General features: G+C 40.4%; 1 protein-coding gene across 3 annotated transcripts in view; it reads right to left on the bottom strand.

Moving 5' to 3' along the window:
- The window catches only part of LOC125005504 (cell migration inducing hyaluronidase 1), a 123,374-nt gene that overhangs the window by 21,568 nt on the left and 82,144 nt on the right, over nucleotides 1-19,662 (bottom strand). For all 3 annotated transcript variants that reach the window (XM_047580882.1, XM_047580883.1, XM_047580884.1), the window contains exons 11-15: nucleotides 15,371-15,518; nucleotides 13,052-13,243; nucleotides 7,762-7,931; nucleotides 6,435-6,644; nucleotides 5,413-5,618 (exon numbers count right to left, since the gene is read on the bottom strand). In XM_047580882.1, the coding sequence (XP_047436838.1) occupies nucleotides 5,413-5,618; nucleotides 6,435-6,644; nucleotides 7,762-7,931; nucleotides 13,052-13,243; nucleotides 15,371-15,518 (926 nt within the window). The remainder of the gene's footprint in view (nucleotides 1-5,412; nucleotides 5,619-6,434; nucleotides 6,645-7,761; nucleotides 7,932-13,051; nucleotides 13,244-15,370; nucleotides 15,519-19,662) is intronic.

Genomic DNA, 19,662 nt, shown 5'->3' with positions numbered 1-19,662 from the left:
GCATTTAAAACTACTCTGACCCTTGGCTCGAGGACAATTTAGTGAAGATCGTTACAGCTGTACTGGTTATACGTATTGGTCATTTCCAGGGATATTGCTCAGGAGAAGCATAAAAAACAAGGCAAAAGCACATTATCAGCTCATTTATGACGAATATGTTCCTCTTCACTGTTCCAAGTGTAAATTGATATCCACTTGACACTCGGGTTAAAGCGCTGCTCGCAACGAGAGGCCTCAGTTCATTACACCCCACATTACACACTGCAACAGTTCTGGATTAAGCCGTGGCTGCTCTGTGAAAAGTGGATACCGTGTTCCCAAACAGCACTAAAGAATATGACAATTTCACCCAAAAGGTGACAAACTCATTTGCAAGCAAATTGCGCCAAAGCGGGCTCCCTTTCTGCTGCAGCCCTCATCTTGACCTGTCTGTTCACCTCTCTTTTCAATTATGCAGCTGTTAACAAGGATATACGCTCCTCAACTCATCACCCCCCCGCGGCAGCTCAGTTCGGATGATAAAGGAATTAGCTCAGTGTAATCAAGGTCTCGCCAGCCCCAATCAAGGTTTATACCCCCTCCGAGGCTCCTTGACGTGCTTTCTGTCAGAGGGGATGAGACGGAGGAAGGTCCAACACAGACAAAGAGGAGAGATGACAGGCGACATGTTGACGGGTTGACAGCGATGATGTGAACCAGATAGCTGCATTGCAGCAGAAAGCTCGCGGACAGAATAAAAGCGAGAACTCCAAGTATCCATCAGAGAGCTGCTCCCACACTGTAGCAGGGCTTCGGTGGGAAGGAGGGGAAGTGCATAGTGGAAGCTTTAGGCCAGTGTTTCCACTGAAGGGTGTGGCGGTGCTATCCTGCTGTCCAGATGCCAAAGCACCCAAACACTGTCTTGATTTTTTTTTTCTTCCGTTTATTTTTTTCTGTCAAAGTGCAACTAAATCAAAGTTGAACTTCAATACCGAATTTGCTGACATTTACAAGTCCAGTGACATACTGGTACAAACAGGCGTAATAACTTTGCCCAATTCAGAGCCATTTAGGGGTGAATGGAAAAATAAATTCACCTTTCCTCTTAGTATTTGGAGCTGAAACTCCATTGCGAGATCTAAATGGGACGGGTCTGACACTGGAAATAGTGCAGTTATAAACCAAACGTCTTAACCGCTTAAGATTCACTTACTCGTTTTTTTAGAGCCACATGTCGCTCACTTCATCAGCAGCAGTTGTCACATGAGGTATTGATCAGGTTCACTTTCTTGTCGAGGCCCTGATATCACTACACCCCTACACACAAACATACAACTCTGAACCCAGATGAAGGAAGATCCACTGATCGATCATGAGATGTTACCAAATACACTGCAAACAGTAAGTAAATATTACTGTACTGCTGAGTGTTTTTGTATGTCAGAATAGTCTGCAGCATTTTAGCTGCCTGCATTGTAGAATGAGTAGAGCTTTGTATTACAAACTGCAACCACCTGTATAATTATCTTTCCTTGTGATGGTTCACTGATCTTTTTAGGACCTATTTTCTACACGCTCCCTAACAAATATTCATAATAAGAGAAGCGTTATGAAACACAAGCGCTTCATCTCGAAGCCTCACAGCAAAAGCTGAGGCTGAACCATACACTGATCGGGCATAACATTATGACCACCTTCATAATATTGTGTAGGTCTCCCTTGTGCCTCAAAAACAGTTGTGACTCATCAGAGAATGGACATGGGTCTTCTGAGGGTGTCCTGTGGTGTCTGGGTCCTGTGGGTTGAGGGGAGGGGCCTCTGTGGATCATCCCACAGATACTTGATCAGTTTGGGATCTGGTGAATTTGGAGGCCAGGTCAACGCTGTATGCTGTTCTTCATGTTTTTTGTTGTTGTTCCTAAACCATTTTGTTTGTGGGGTGGTGGTGTCTGGTCTGGTCTGGTCTGGTCTGGTCTAGGTGGGTGATACATGTCTAAGTAACATCCACATGAATGCCAGGTACAACAGTTTCCCAGCGGAACAATGAATTGTCACACGATGGTCAATGTTACTTACTCACTGCCATAATGTCGTGGCTGGTTAGTGTATTTTAGGGGCTTGTAGGACACACACAGTAGGTGGACACTGGCACTCACAGTGTCTGTGGAAGAAGGACTAAAAACATATCCCGTTTGTCATGGGGTTATCTTTACCTCTGAGATTTTAGCTTTTTTTTTCATTTCATAAATGTGCAAATTCTACTGAGTTTCTTTTTGTGCACGTATGCCACTCAGAAAAGACCTTTCCCACATGCTCCATCCATAATGAGAAAATTATTATCATTCCATTTGCAGGTATGTGGGCAAAAGCAGCTTAGCGTAATGAATATGAATGTGAATAGAAGTAGCAGATTTGCAGTTTAGCTCCACAGCAGCTTAGCTCATGACATCATTTACTTTACATTCTCCTGTCTACAGTGTCCTCACATTTTTGGGATTTTCTCTGGATCTTTGTATCTGCCTCCCTTCTCAACCGCTCCGCTCCTTACTCTGTTGCTGTTGCCCTAACCACTTCGTGGGGGTGTCGCATATTTTATTTTTAAACCATTTTCCAGAATTAGATTGAACGTGTAACAAAATATGAATTCTTCCTTTTGGCAGGAGCATTCAAGAAGCTTAACATAAAAAATAAAAAAATGCAAAAATTATGCAGAGAATGAAAAAAGTGTGTGCATTTTGATAGTGTCTAAACCATACTAAAACATTCTACAACCATAATATTTCCCTAGCAATAAACGACACCACAAGACCAATAGTCTGCAGCCAAGCCAGCTATTAAGGCTGCACTTGGCCTAAGTGTGAACATCAATAATACTAACATGCTTTTTGTTTAATGCTTGCACATTGTTGTTTTCAGTGCTAATTTCAGTTTAGCATGTTTGTGACCAGGTAAACAATGATCAGTAGAAGCAGAGAGAAACAAGGTGTGCAGGTTTAGAAAGTTAAGTGAGGACAACATAATATTTGGCTAATTTTACAGTAAATGCTCATTTGAATAAATTGGAATTGCTGCTTTAACACCTACCACATCAAAATGGATATAATTGCATAAATTAGTCCATTACAAAGCAAACACACGCTCTAGTTCACCCAATCCATAAACCCATTCACTTTTGCGGTTGGCTGAATATTAGTCTGCACATCTGGTCTCGAATAACTTCAGTGAAATAATAAAATCTATAAATAACATCACAATAATAGTAATAATAACAATAACAAGTTCTGTTAAGAACAGGGTTATGGAAGTGATGCTAACGACTGCCACGTCTAGCTGTTTCCTCTGAAGGAGACGACACAGACGCATTAAATAAGCGAAGCATTTAGGCACCGAACATTCATCTGGCTCAATTTAAATGGCTTCTCTCATCTTTTTCATTCAGCCCACATGTCTCCTGTTCCTGGCAAATCTTGAGCACAATTTATTGTTGTCATCTGAAGATTTAAATTCAACACATACACAACAATAATAGAGGAAGAGACAGAAGGAGCCACAAGGGAGTGTGAAAAGCTGAGTGGAAATTAATCATCATAAATCTTATAGTGGGGAATGTCGTTAGTGCAATCATGTTTGATTAAATTGGAATTTTTTAAACCTCAGTAGTAAATACGCTGGGATTTGGAAATCATTACTGAATACAATGATACGGACAAATTTGATAATATGCCTCATTACATTGTGTTGCCAGCTTGCTATAACTGGCTGAATTGCTAGAACACAGAGGACGAGACAAAAGGACATATCAAAGGATGAGGCAGGTGGTAGAAGGTGAGGCAGAATTAGAGACAGAAAATCCTTCCATAACCTTCGTGATGGAGAGCAGTGAAAGCCAGTGCCATTAAGCATAACCTTGCCGTTTATGCTGTGCAGCTAAAGGCAGAGGCAGTGCGTTGAGATAAAAAGTCGTGCGACCTGGATTAAAGCGCTTGGTATTCTGTGCAGGTCGTTATGCTTTAAATATAACGCCTCACTAACAAAGTGCAGGGTTCAGGGGGGGAAACTGGTGACTCTCTACTACGTGTTGGCATGAATACAGCAGAAAAGAGGCTGGAAGGAGTCTGTATGTTTTCTTTACTAAATCTTATTTTAATGTGGAGCTTCATTATTGTGTGTAAGAGTTGAGGCAAATTCAAGGATTTGCTCATAGATTTGGATTTTTTTTCATTGTTTTATTACCTCTTTATACTTCTTTTGGGATATATCCATTCAATCTAATAAACCCATCATCCATCCATTTTAAAGCAGCAGTCTCAATTACCTAACAAAGCACAATTTCTTCAGTGTCTCTTTTTGCATTTATCGTTGACAGAAGACACATGGCACCAAAAAAAAAAAAAAAAAAAAGTATTGTGCTGATTCCAGTACAACTCACTTGCAAGTTAGAGAGTAGTAATCTTAGAGAAGAAAACCTAACATAACAGCATCTTGTTGCTAGAACTCAAAAAAGTGCTTGGTATCTTTTGGTGACTGTCACAGGTATCATTGTCTAAGCTGCCACTTGACGTTTACACCACCATTATCATTTCACATAACTGCACGAACAAACTTAAGAACAAAGCACTTTGCATGGTCCTTTAGTCGTTTTATTTCACTGATGTGTGCGGTAGCAGTGGGCGCATAATTGTAAGTGTGTCTGTAATTATGAGGGAATGAAAACTAATTACAGGTACACTACACACATAATGTAACTTCACAAAACTAAAAGGACTGACAATACATGCCGACTGTCAAACAAAAGAGTGTGTGAGTGTGAATTTTCTGATCTTGTGGGGACACTTTTTATGTGGAGACATGTTCCCATAATGTAAATCATTGAAATGAGATAGAAGACTTGTTTTATTGTTAATAAAGAGTAGAGTAAGGTTCAGGATTAGGCAAGTAGAAACTGTCAATGCTTTATCCTCTGAGGTGACCGATCATGTCTGTGTGTATAAGGAAGACAGTGAACTTTAAATCTGTCTTCAGCCTCAGCCTTTTCACAGATATGTTGACTACAGTGTATGTTGTCTCGTGTTTTTCAGAAACAAGTATTAATTACATATTCATTGCGCTTATTCGTTTTGTCTGCCTCGCAGATTAAAACTGAATTATCATCTTAATGCCATTTTCTGCTGTCACACATACTTCCTCTCGTTCCAACTCAGCACACAGTTACAATTATAACACAGTTACTCAAACCTTTAAAAAGTGTTGTGACACAGAGAAAAGTTATTTCTCTAACAATAGTACAGATGCCGACATTTAATGTGCAACTTTCAGAAAAAATATAGGAGACTTAATAGTGAAAAGAGTGTGTAGAGAAAGTATCTTAGAACTTAAATGTCCTTAAGAACAGTACTGAGGAACAAACAGTGGAACAGTTAACACGTGTCATACCTGCAGTCTTGACGTGGGTTGGCCACATATCCAGGATAAGCTCCATCGGTGATGTCACGGCACATCTTGCTGTCCCTGTCTGAAGGCAGCAAGGTCCCCGCTCTCACCATCAGACCCAGACAGTGGTCGAACGTGTTCCTCTCCTCTGGACCATCCTCCGTGAAGAAGCAGTGGCCTAGTGCGTCATAGCCCACCACGTCCTTTACCTGGGGGGGGAACAGCCGTGTTCTGTTTACTCGCTGCCAACCGACAGTTTATCGAACCAATCGAACCAGAGAAATAACACTCAAAACCAAGCACAATCTTTGCATCACTGTATGCATGTCAAGCATGGCTTTAACGCATCTGAGCTGGTCTATGGGTGCAGGCTCCACCATGCATGTACTGTGAGAACTGGATGCTGTGCTCTGATATGATGCTTTAAAACACTCTGCTGAGGGCTGCTCGCTCTGAGCATTTGTCGAAAACATTTTAGGACCACAGAGCAAATTAACAGTAGCGTATCACTAGCTGAGGCTCCTTTGGGACTTTTGGTAACAAAGTGCGATAATAGAAAAAGTTTGTTGCCGTATATTTCGAAATGACAGTATGGAGAAAGTCTTCTCCAAATGACCTGAGAAGCCTTTGGGACTGGGGCTCCTGGGTTCTGCTGTGGGATTCAATGAGATGAAGTTGTTTTTTTATTTTCGCTGAAAGATGGGGGATTGCACTGTCAGTCATTTTCTTTTAAATTAACTTTACAACCATGTCATCATTTCTTTGGAACAACACTGCATGTTCCACTCAGTGTTGTGTGACAGTATGTGTCCTGTATTGTGATTAACAATGTGACCAAGACGGCGTATTGTTTAGTTTCGAAAGAGTAATTTGGCATTTGGGGAAACAAAAAAGCCAAATGATTAATTCAAATTGTTTGCTTTTATAACAAGAGTTGGCTGTACATAGTGATGCTTGACTCGACTGCCAGCAACCACTATGTCTTTAATCACAAGAACAGATTAACAAACTATATTTTAACTGACCAGCAGTCCGTTGGAGCCGTGGATGGTTACACAGCGGGAGAAAGTGTGGTGAATGGAAAGATCGCTGGCAGATGTCGGGGGGTCGTAGCCTCCCCTCTCATCCACATCTCCATTCATGTGAAAGTGGACTGGGTAGTGTCCCATTGTCTGCTGTCCCATGTGTTGGAGCTCCATCCCAGATATATGAACCGCCTTGAAACCTCGCTCCACCTGGTAACAACAGAAAACTTGTTACAATCAGGGTCAAAACTTCAGCAAAAAGTGTTTGTAATATATATATATACATGAATAAAATCAAAACAAAAGGGCATGTTGACTAATGGCAGATTTCGTCAATGACCACAACACATCAGTGCAGACTGACTCTTGTTGTTGCACCAAATCATGAGGAAACCCAACCTTCTGTGATTTTCAGTGGAACACTTCAAAGATTATAGTCTTTGAGAAAATGCCACAAACACTTTAAAAAAAATAAAATAAAATAAGCTGAAAGAAAGGCCGAGCCACTCAGCTTGTGACAAGCTAATAATGGTGGAGATACAAGGTTTTAACACTTCAGTAATGGCACAACTATTAAGGGGATGATGTGCTCTGAGGCGTTCATTTTGAATGGGTTTCACTGAAGTCTCAATGGGGCTTGCCTTTTTGTGTGTGCTCTACACACACCCATGAATGAGAAATATGTGACATGATGCTGTGATGGAAATGTATAATAGAATATGATAGCTTGCCCTGGGGAGAGGGAGGCAGGAACACAGCGGGAATACAACCACAGCCTCTCTTGCTCACTTTCTGTCTCTGTCTCCTTCTCTGCTACTCTGTCCTTTCCTGCCTCGCAAAGCCTCTCTGCGCTGCCTTTCCCCGCTGTTGACAGCCTGACAAAGTGATTCATATAGCAGTGGTTCAGTGGAACAATTTAACTAATTTTAAGAGTACAAATTCAGGTCAGATTGGTGGAACTGTTTTTTCCAATCAGTTGTTAATTGAAATGATGAAAGAAACCGTGAACACGATAAATAAATAAATAGTAAATCCACAATTACAGACAACCACTCTGGTAAAGACCCATTTGTCCCACATTGGGGCAATTATGTTAATTACAGCCATAAGCACAGACAGAACTATCAATTCTATCAATTTCTTGTCAACAGTTGGAGCAGCTATAATCCATTTTTCTTTCACTTTTGCCCACACAAGACAGCAGGCAAAAGCAAACACTGATCGGTCTGCAATTAGCCACTGCTCAGTTGCTCAGCGTGATGGCCCGTTGATGGCGATTAACCAGATTGTCTTCTTTGCAAACAGCATAGTTAGGATACCAACGTACCTTCAGATGTCCCCCAAACGTGTCGAAGTCAAAGAATTTGCAGGCCTCGTTGCCATAGCAGCCGGGCTCCATTTCCCCACGGACCAGGATGTTACGACTCAGCAGGCCCACCTCCGCCCTCATATCTACCCCGTCCACCTCCTCGCCCATGTGGACGAACTGGGCCTTACCTGCACACACACACACACGCACGCACAGATAAAGTCACCTGTTTTCACCTTACACTGATTTATGTACTGGAGATTAATTACATCCGTCCCGTCTTATCCTAACCACAACCGCTGGTCTTTTTTACCACACTGTCATTAGTTAAATGTCAATGTAAACTCAATGTTACCTTGGTAACAGATTTTTGTCCCCGTAACACGAGTAATACAAGTACACACAGGCAAACACGCACCGCATCTCAGCTAAGAGCGTAACATTTAAGGAGTCTGGACACTTCTCTGCTGACATTACTGTCTGAAGAGCCATTGTCTCCACTAAAAAGAGCGCAGTTTAAACAGATGCTCGTTCACAGAAACAGACGAATCTGCAGCGCGTTGTTTGATAGCTTTGTGGGTGTCTCTTTGTACTGTGCATGTTTTGGATAATTGCAATGGAGAACATAATGGTGGAGCGAGCTGAGTGTGAGTTCGTAGCACGGCTGTTTTTTTTTTTTCTCCATGAGAATGAGAAGGCGTCACTAAGGGTGAACAGACAGAAGCGCGCTGGCAAAAATTTATCACTGAGTCGTCCAAACTTGGCAACCCAACCAGTTCTACACCTCCACACTGCCCACATTCTCACTGCCCAGTCCCACTAACCAGGTGTTCAGACACATAAATAATACTAGCAAAGGAATGCAAGTGAGTAAAGTTCATTCAAGTGAATATGCATCCTGATGGCCTTGTTGGACAAGAGAAATTTAGTTTGAGAACATTGCATTAAAGGCAGAGTGCACTTAGCTCTTTTTTATTCCTGGAACTGACAAGGCATCTCATCATGTCGTCATTAAAGCCTTAAAATGAAAGTTTATTCCTACACTGAACTAGTCTGACATGCACATATTTCTTTTGACCAGCCACAATGAAAGTGCACTAAATATAAAACTTTGCTTTACCTGCTTTGTTTCACCCATCTGGATGTGCATGACAGATGCACTGAATTTATGTTGTTATGTTTATGTATTCCTGTTCTTCAGCATTGTATACGTCCTATGTATATACTGTATTTATACTTTCTTGTCTCATAAGGAAAAAATAATGTATTTTCCAGATCATGAGCATTATTAGCACAACTAGACTTTTGGTTATGAATAATACTGACGAACATCAAGATTAATGTTGCATGGCTACTGTGTGTCACACAATATTTATGAATTACACACAGAAGAACACTACATTTTTATATATTCTGGTGTAGATGTGCTCCTATCTTCACCTGAAAAAAATGTGGATCAATTGTTTATATACAGTAACTACTTGTCCGACTGTATGTGTGTATGAACACATGTAAAATCTCACAACCCAGAAAACATGAATTATAATGTGACCCAAACTTGTTAACATGACCCAACAGTTAAAGTGACTCAAGGTCAATTCACTTAAATTCACTTCAATTCGATTTAATTCAGTTTTATTTGCAGCGTCAGTAACAATGCAATTTTTTTCTTTTTCTTTTGTAAAGCCTGAAAAACCCATATCAAGGACTAAGGTGGTGTTGGCCAGAAAAGAAGAACATAACCAAACAGTGATTATATTACTGCTTGTTTTTGTTTTTAAAAAAATAACCAGCTACACAAAATAGGCACAAAAACAACCAGTTTCCTGGTTGAAAGCAACCTGACCAACCCTCCTCCAAAAGCTGGAGGTACTCAGCCTACACATTCACTCCACCCGCACTCACAATGGGTCTCAACAAATTTCCAAGAAACCTATTAGACATACTAGTCCAGTTCCAAAGAACAACAATGTGCATCTCAGCCAATCATAGTGAGACAGAGGAGAACAAAGAAAATGAAAAGCAGAGACAGGAGAAACGAACAGCAAAACACGATAAGTGGAAGAATGTTGCAGAGATGGTAGCAACTTTGTTCCTCATCTCTCCCACTCCTCCATATTCACATCATGATCAACACAAATGTGCTGATTAGAAGAGACAACGTGATGCCAGGGAAAAAAAAAGAAATCAAAGAAATATTGAAGTGTGAAATCTGAGAAACCGAAGATCATACACCCACACATGCTGAATGTTTCTTCTACTCCTACTCCCTACATCATCACAGCCGCAACTCAGAAAAGTACAAATGAGCGCTTTCATTAGCACTAAAACATCAACAGCCTTTTAGACTTAAAAGACGTTCTCAGATCCCTGTTTACTGCAGTGTCTCCACGTAGTCCATTATATGTGCTTTGGAAAGGAGTAACCTGTCTTGTTCACTGTAAATTCTAACATGGTATTTGATCAAATGAATTTAGTGGCCCTAACCTCAGTTCAGGTTAGTTCTACTATATATTAGGGGTGGAATGACTAATATGTGGTGAAAGTGAGTTGATGTCGACTAGTCGATGACGTCACACATTAGAAAGTAATGCTTTGAAATACAAACTGAATGAAAACATACTGTAGAGTCTCACACAAAGAAAGCTATGGAGGCTTTTCTACAAGTTCATTGAAGGTAAACGTTGCTCTGCAATCTCTCAGCTCTACCATAACCTCCATCTCTTGCATGGTGCATTAACTGACATCAAGGACAAAAAACACATCCTACAACCAAGGCAACGACGTCAACCAATAGAACACAAGAGAACTCAACATAAACATATGAGCTCATCAATACGGTGCACTGCAAATATGTATTGTCTATATAAATCAGCACTGTCAATAGCATTTAATAGTAATTCACAGCCTGTTGTTGATGTGCGAAGTTGCTAAGTCATTAAGTCAATTTATTAGATTTTGCAGTGTTCATTTTCTAACTCTCGTGCACAAATACCCTTCATTTTGAGAGCTGCTGATTGCCCATCAGTTAATAAATAATTCATCATCTGGTTTCACAGGGTGCTACCAGGACATCGTATCAAATATGCTGCTTAACAGAGGGCAAGAATGACAGTTGTCTCCTTCAATCACTGGTCACTCAATCAATCCAATTCATGAACCACTGATTTGGAAAATTGTACCATTCACTGCGTGGTGCTTGGCCTTACTTTTTCAAATGTTTGTCTGGACGATGGCAGCTTTTTGGAAACAATTCCAGTTCTGGATTGAATCCTCCAGATTCTTGCAATAAATAATCCATGCAGTGCAATCATTAAGAATCATGATTTATTTCCTACCAGGGCAGTTCTTATCTGCTAACATCAGTGTTGAACCACATTCAACACATGAGACTCTTGCCTAAATGAGAGTAAATCCTTCCAGCCAGCATTCCAGTTGTCACCCTAAGACCAGAGGAGTGTAGCACACTATATTACATCATATTAAATGTTTGGATGTCAATGTCCATATCTTCCACCCCAAGTTAAGACAGACATTCGTGGAAGTTTGATCATGTACTGTACGCTTTCCAGAATTTGCTGATTAGTTATTTAATTGTCTGGAATAATCAGTTTTAAGGTGATTTTTCACAGAATAACTCTCCAAGTGCTACCACAGCTGGAAAGATGTCTTGGTTTCGATCCGCTACACAGCAAATTTTCTACCCTTATAATCATTTATGCCCTTTAGAACTGTCAAAAGTTTGACACGCAACACCCAGGCACAAGTTATTGGACTCAAACTGATAAATAGCCCTGGGCTATCGGTGTCTGTGTCTCTCTCATCAATCTCCCAGATCCCAGTTGCCAACAACGACAATAAAAACAAACAAAAAAGGAACACACCCTGCCTGGTTGTGTCTAAACTCAAGGGCTGGGGGATAGTCTTGATTATCACTGTGTGTTAAAAATTAGTGCCGCGAAATGGCACGCGAGCAGAAATTAATGAAACGGATTACAATTCCGCAGAGAGAAGCCTCAGGCTCACAGAAGTAGGATTTCAACTCTGAAATGGCAAAGCACTGGATGACGTCAGCCACCCGACGAAAGACACAGTGGAATGGAGGTGGGGGGCTATTAAGAGCTCATCTTTTGATGCTGCCAGCACCTCAGGCAGAGATTCGAAAATATATCTTGAACTCCTAACCCAGCAGTAAAACAAGGGCATACTTGACTTTCTTGGCATGTGGATTGGTGTGGGGAAGTGACAGCTATGAAAGGAAATGTCATGTTACATTACGGCTGACTTTTCCCCGCTGAAGGAACGAAAGGTTTTGCAAGGGACAAAGTCAAAGGCCATTTGAATTGGCATAGAACAGTGAGGGCTGACAAGGCTGACCAGAAGAGCCGTGTTGAATATGTGTGCAATGCAGTAAACCAGCATGAAAATTTGTGTCTGTTTATGTATGTATTCATATCACTATGCAGCTAGATGTGTGCCAGTATAAATAGGCTCAGTTGAGAATACACAGCTCTCTACAATATAGGCTGTAAACTTTCCTCTGGACCAGACACGGACTCCCACACACTTGGTGGAGATGTCTTCACCAAGCCTCTGTACAAAAGCAAATTAACGGACACTTTAACTTTGAGTGAGGTTCTAAGATATTTATGTTCACAAATGTATTTATATAAAGAAAAATTGAGATTTTCACGTTATTTGATGTGTTTACTACTTTACTTTTGTTCTGTTGGCATAGATGGGATTTGGCTGCTAATCCAGGAAGGAGGGGGACTTAATGCTATTTTTGTATTACAGTCAAAATATTCATGCATTAGCTGTGAATATGTTTTTTCTTGATAAGGTTATGTTGAGCATTAGCTAAGGAATCAAAGAAACTGTCTCAAAGGAGAAACTGTCAGAGTAGTAGCAGGTGGAATCTGTGAACAGCAGAGCAGCTGCAAGTAAATGAAAACCAGACCTAACGCGATATGACATGGCTCTCTCAAGAGATTAAATAAAACAAATCTATCTTAGTAACTGAATTTACTAAGCTTCATTTTTCCTACATTCAGTTGATTCTTAAACTCTAAACACTGATGAATTCCTAAATGATGAGGAGGACATGAACATACAAAGCCATAGCCGTCCTTTAAAAAAACACCCAAGCTATGTCGAATGAGATGGACCATAGCAAAAGACATACCTCACATACACACACATATATAAAGCTCAACAACTGTTCATGACGTCCATCTAGCAAACAGGACGTCACGCAAATACACTGAAAATACAATTAAAACATTGCGTAATTAACTGCTTCTCTTACCTTTAACCTTAACCTGGTTGGTTGTGCAGGTAGAACAGGGCAGCAGAGTAAACTCTTCAGCCTGGTGCATTGAGTAGTCTGTACTGGCCACCACTATTTTGTCCCCAGACCCCCAGCCTGCCGGGTGATCGGCGAGCTCCAGGATGCTGCTGTTTGACAACGTGTCAATGGAAATGGAGGCCTGTGGACGAACTAGATTGGGGTGACAAAAAGAGTTAGAGATGACTCACATAACGGTCCCTCCATACGACGCTACGCAGCAACACTAGACTCCATTAGGATGGTTAAATGTAGCCATGCGCCCAAAATAGAAATATGCACATCTTCATCCATGGCTCATTTCCAGTACACCATTGGTGTGTGTGTTGTCTCTCATATGTAGGGCTATGCAACATTCATTTTCCACAAGGAGTAAACACAGTGCCTTGAACATTTAATACTAGTGATGGCAATAGCCTAAAGGGGACATCAAAAAGATAACAATGTCAAAAACACAGTTAAAGGGGACATACTGAACAAAGAACCATTTTTCATGTAAAAATGGTTTTAAACACAATTGTATGTCCTCAGTGTGCCCAGGGGCCTATAAAGCACAAGAAAAGACAATCCCCTCCTTTTTTATCTTCCTTTTCCAGAGTGCCTGGTGAGCCTTTCAATGTTGACGTCCCTTAATCATAAGGCGAGAAAGCACCCGCCCTCTAGCCTTCTGGACATGGCTGAGGGCAGCAGCTGCTCATTTGCATCTAATGCTTCAGACACTGAAACATTATGTTTAGAACCAAGAGTATGCAGGCATGGCATGAATGGATGAACAAGCTGTGTGATATTTTGAAGTAAAACGTGAGAGACCCAAACTATCTCATGCTGTCCAGGGTTCACTTCAAAAAACAGCACACAGATGGGGAACAATGTTGCTATTGGTCAAGAACTGGTTTAATTAACTTATTTTAAACGTACTTGCTGTAACACGTTGCCTTTACCGGCTGCACTCGTTTGCACACCATTACACAATGCACATTTGTCATCCAGTTGTGTAAGGACTATTAACTACAAGGACTATTAACTACACAGCACAATAAAGCGGAAATCAATTCATAGAAAAGTAAACAGGCTTTTGCAGAATGAGCGGTGCAGTACTATGGCACACGGTGTGTACTTGTGGGAGGGAAAGTGTAGAGTGGTGCATGTGGGTTGTACCCAGTGTGAACCTGTACAAAAGACAACCTTCTCTTGCACTCTCAGCACACCACCACCACCACACAGACAAGCCTAGACAAAGATCTATGGTACATTATCTCAGCAGTGCATGTGTTGCAGTGTTTTTAGCACCATGATGTGGGCTCCATGCATTCCAACCATAGCAGCCTGCCCACACGTAATATAGTCTTTCACAGCCTGATTTGTTTGTGTCTCTATACATACCATCGCTGGTGGGCTTCAGCTCTGTGTCTATGCTATACTTGACTCCAGCTGAATTATTTTTGTCATCTTACTGTAGTGGTTAATGCTACTTCACAAATTGAATATAAATACTTGAATAACTTGACATTTAAAAATAAAAAATATATAAAACTACTCTTGTAATTTATTCCAGTAAACAGTGTCGAAGGTTTCAGTGTGAACCACAGTAAAATCAGAAATGGACTCGCCTATCAGACTCTCTAAGCACCAATAGTCTGTTTCAGCACATTAAAAATTACAGATCACAAAATAATAACAATTCAGGTTACCACATCACAAGATCCTTGCTAAAAATAAGTTATAGAAAAAATGCAAATAAGAATGAGACTGAGGTCAGGCTTACTCAAAACATGATGTACAACTCAGGTTCACAACATTTTTCTAAATGGAGAGAGGGTCAATTTAATAGCTTCTTGTCGCCTCAGACAAGACAAGTACATTGCATGAGGTTTAAGTCCATATGCCCTATTTATTTATATCAAACCCATGTCATGCAGTTACATTTCTAAATGATTTTCTGTTTAAATCTCAGGCATTACTGTACGCCCGACTGAATGGCATGGTGGAAGATCTAGTTCTGCTGTGTTAATTGAGCATGTAACCTTGTTTTGTTACATCTGATGAAGAAAGAATGAGGCATGAGAGAACGAGAAAACACCATGCTACAACATAAATTAAAACAATTGACTGAAGACATTCTTGCAAATGAATTAGATATGTGTTACTGTTATTCAGAAATAGCCTAACAGGCTTTACAGTCTATCTGCTGTGGCCAGGATTTATTTTCATAGGTAAAAGTTCATTTTCACAAATAAACCTGTGAATACATGAGTAATTGACAGTAAGTGATAAACATACCCAGTTTTCCACAAAGGAAGCGAACCCTGTAGTTATGACACAGGCCATGAACCTGGTCCTTGTTGAGGCAGACAAAGCCATAGTCCTTGTCATTCTTGTAGATCACGTCTCCTGTCTGGTTGGATGGTATTCCGTCATGGGTTTCAGCCTAGGCAATGCAAACGTCAAGGAAATAAATGAATAGAGTACAATTTGGAAAGACACATTTTGTGACATGCTAACAAAAGTAGAGGGGAACATATTACTAAAGACAGAAAGATTATAGGTGCAAAATGATTATTTAAAAAGCCTAATCTAACATAGTAAACTAGTAAATTTGGAACATTGATTAATTCATTTATTAAATTAATTGCTACAACCAAAACCAGTCAATCAAAGTATAAACAGTAATAATAGTGAAGTTAAGATCAAAAGGGATAGGAATTTAACACGAATGTTAGTGTGACACAACAGTGTGTGACATTTTTTTACATCTTGAATTTTAAAAACAGGCTGATTAATTCCATTTTCAGGACCACACACTTATATGCATTAATATAAAAAGTTTTCAGAGTGATTTCAGAAACCCGCATGGTCAGAAGTGATATAAACACAGAGGGGGATAGTGATGTTTTGCACTTTTCTGTGCTATGTTGTCAAGAAACCTCTTACAAGAAAATACTAACACCAAAAACAGATTCAGCGTGGCATATACATTTTTTCTGCAGTGTGGGGTGGATGCCATTGAGATATTCTATATAAATATGTTCTATATGTTAGTTGCTACAGTCCCCTTCAAACGTATTGGAACAGCAAGGCTAATCCCCTTGTTCTTGTTGTTCACTGAAGACATTTGGGTTTAAGACCAAAAGATTGTCAGCTTTTATTTCCTGGTATTTACATTTTGATGTGTTAAACAACTCAGGACATACCACCCCTTTGTCTGAACCCACCCATTTTTCAAGAGAGCAAAACTATTGGAACATGTGACTGATGTGGTGTTTCTTGTTGACCGGGTGTTGCCTTTAAGAGCTACTGTCAAACATTAAATAGCTCTGCATGACTAGTCTACTTTTTGGCCTGGGTTGAAACCTATAAAGTATGCATTTCTTGTTAAAGAGGATAAACCTTCATGAAGACCGGAGAGCTGACTATGGGAGAAAAGCAAACCATTTTCAAGCTGAGAAAAGAAGGAGCATCAATCAGAGCCATTGGACAAACATTGGGCTTAGCATGCACAACAATTTGGAATGTCCTGAATAAGAAAGAAACTACTGGTGCACTGAGCAACAGACGTCAAACAGGTCGGCCATGGAAAGCAACAGTAGTTGATGACAGAAATATTGAGAGCTGTGAAGAAAACTCCCAACACATCAGTAAGTGACATCACCAACGACCTCCACAGTGCAGGGGTGAAGGTATCACAAACCACTGTTCAAAGAAGACTCCGAGAACAGAAATACAGAGGCCCTACCTGAAGATGCAAACCACTCATCAGAAGTAAGAATCGGATGGCAGGATTGAAATTTGCAAAGACGTACAGAGATGAGCCACAAAAGTTCCGGAACATAATCTTAAGGACTGATGAGACCCAGATTAATCTCGACAAGTCAAGTTAAGTCAAGTTGAGTTGGTTTGTGCTAGTCAAAGAAAGCTTGTTGCTCGATTGTTCTTACTTAAAGACATAGCAAGTTGATTCTGACTTGCTGCATTGCTCCCGTCAGTTATCAAGCTAGTAGGCAAACTTTGTTTTGTAGAAACTGGTGATCAATAAAGTGTATACTTTAATTAAACAATAAAAGAGTTTTGTGTGTCTCCCCTGTGCTGACCACACAGTGGCATGGAGGTTTCAGTCCATGTGATATCTGGAGCAGAGGTGTGACTGCTTTATGGAAGGGTTATGTTCTCAGCATGCTGGGAACACTTGTCCATACGTTGACGGGGAAAGACAGAGATGTCTAACCACTTGACATCAGAGCATCTCTTGTTTGCTGGCATTTAAAATTCATCCGATATTTGTTTAGTGTTAGCTTAGTTTCTTGGCAAACAACAGGAATTCCATGAACACCACAAGAACTGAGGGATAGGGCTCAGTTTTTCGATTGGTTCTCATTAGTTCGAGACATATCTCATTTGGGAAGAATTTTGCAAGTTTGTAACAAAAATATCAATAATTTCCACACAGGGTGAGAAGTACAGGCAGGCTGATTAATTGTCTCAGTCTTCCAACAAGGCATCAGGACTTAAGGGCAGCTGCCTTTCTGTGCTGTGCTGTGCTGTGCGCTGGGGAAAAACAAAATCACTAAAAGTGTTTTTGTACATTCCAGCAGAGTTCCCTCTGGCGGTGTAACACAGTGGAAAAGTCAAGAGAGGATGCCAATTATGTTTTTGACTTGAGCTGAATTTATTTAATCACACCAATCTATCTGAAATTGATATGGCGGGTGGTTCATACTGCATGTTTTTTTCCTTATGAACTTCTCTAAAAGGCCGGTCAAACTCTGGCCTTTTCAACCCCAGTGATGTTCACTGTTGGCACTGGAGTACAAAGTCAAACAACAGGAAAGTGTAGACATTCAGCCTCAGGCCATGCGCCTCTCCTTTCCTTTTGGATAGTCAGATAATCCAAAACAAACCCGAAACACATTAGGCAACATATTGAAAAAAACACTTGGTTGCTAAAAATAGAGATCCCATAAAGTCAAATTATACACACACACACACAAAAAATGCAAACTGAGGAAAACTTTGACCATGTCCAGATTTGTTGGAAAAACATAGGCAGCCTAGTTCTTCCTAAATTCCAAAACAAAAACAAGGAAATTTCTGGATATGTTTAATCGAATATGAGAACCAACAGACAGAGTGTGAAAGAGCTGAAGAGCAGATGCAATGGAGATTTGCATGGCAGGCGTTTGATGCCATGAATATTGGTCCCACAATGGGAAGCTCTTTCTGAGCAGTACACCCAGGCGCTTGCTCAGAGAACCTCAGTGACGTTACAGGGTTGGTGCGAACCTGTGACCCAAAGCTGCTTCACTACGGCGCTGTGCCTCAGGAGGAGGATGGGAGGGGTTGTCTTCTAGCCTAAACAAGGACAGCACTGACGCATCATTCAAGGGAAAATGAATTCAAAAGTTTATAAAGGCATCTGAAAGGGTACTGTCAGATACAGGCATTGTTCACCAGCTGAAGCAGGTAGTGCTCCGGAGAGGGTGGGTAATGCTGCAGGATAATGACACTAATCATCAGTTTAAATCTAGACACCGGGTAAAGGTCTGGGTTCCAACTCCAAATTTATTTTTGACTTGCTGATTTCACGAGGACAGTTCGGTACTTAAGCTGTGTCAGCACCTTGCTTGTGGAGATTTACCATGGCATTCTCTGACACTAATAGGCATTATTCTTGTCAGATTCAAATCAAAGGTTCTCCACCTTCTCATTGAACAGGGCTTATGTAAAATAAACTGGTAATGCATTATCCCAGACATATCAAATCTGTGTCCTGTGCATAGAAATAAATAGCAAGATAGCTTACAGGACTTCCTCAAGTAGTTACTGTTCCAAATCATTTTATAGAGCATATTGTATCAACTTGTGAGCAGTGCTCCATCAGAAGCCTATAGTAAGACATTCAAATTTGAAAGCATCTGAACGCCAAAGGCATGTAATAAATAGCTTTACCATTGTTTTACTTAAAAAAGACAGAGATTTGTTTTATGCCACTAATAGAACATATCACAAAATCAGTGGCATCTCCTCCAGAGGATCATTTACACAAAGAAAGCTGAAGGCATAGCATAGTATTATAGTTTCTAATGTAACCTTTGAGTAGGATTTGTAGTTGTTACAGAATAATATGACAAGTACACAGAAACCAGAACCAGTAGCTGATAGTTGTGGGTCTATGAGGAAATTCTCTTCAGTACAATTTAAGCTTGACTGATGATTTACTGTACATATATTCATGGAAAAGCATAATCTTGACTGCACAAAAAAATAAGAAGTTTTCATAAGGCACAACAACTACTGTAAAGCTTCAATATTCCATTTAGGCAGTCGTTGAGCAGCTGTTTTAAAACATTTATAACAGGCTCTTATAAGATCTACAGGTTCTGGGTGTTGCTTATGTCTACCCAATGCAGTCACAAGTGTAGCACAAATAAATAAAGAGTGTATCGTTTAAAGTGTAGTACAGCAGTGTTGAGAGTATACACCCCGTAAAAATGTGTACAGTGTACCCTCTACTGTGAGGCAGCTAAATATTAGCAACATCCAAAAGTTTCAGGGTACTGGTCAACCCATGTTTTGTT

Source organism: Mugil cephalus, chromosome 3 (genome assembly GCF_022458985.1).
Source record: "Mugil cephalus isolate CIBA_MC_2020 chromosome 3, CIBA_Mcephalus_1.1, whole genome shotgun sequence".
NCBI lineage: Eukaryota > Metazoa > Chordata > Actinopteri > Mugiliformes > Mugilidae > Mugil > Mugil cephalus.
Note: the sequence above shows the minus strand (reverse complement) of the source record. Positions and strands in the feature narration are given on the sequence as shown.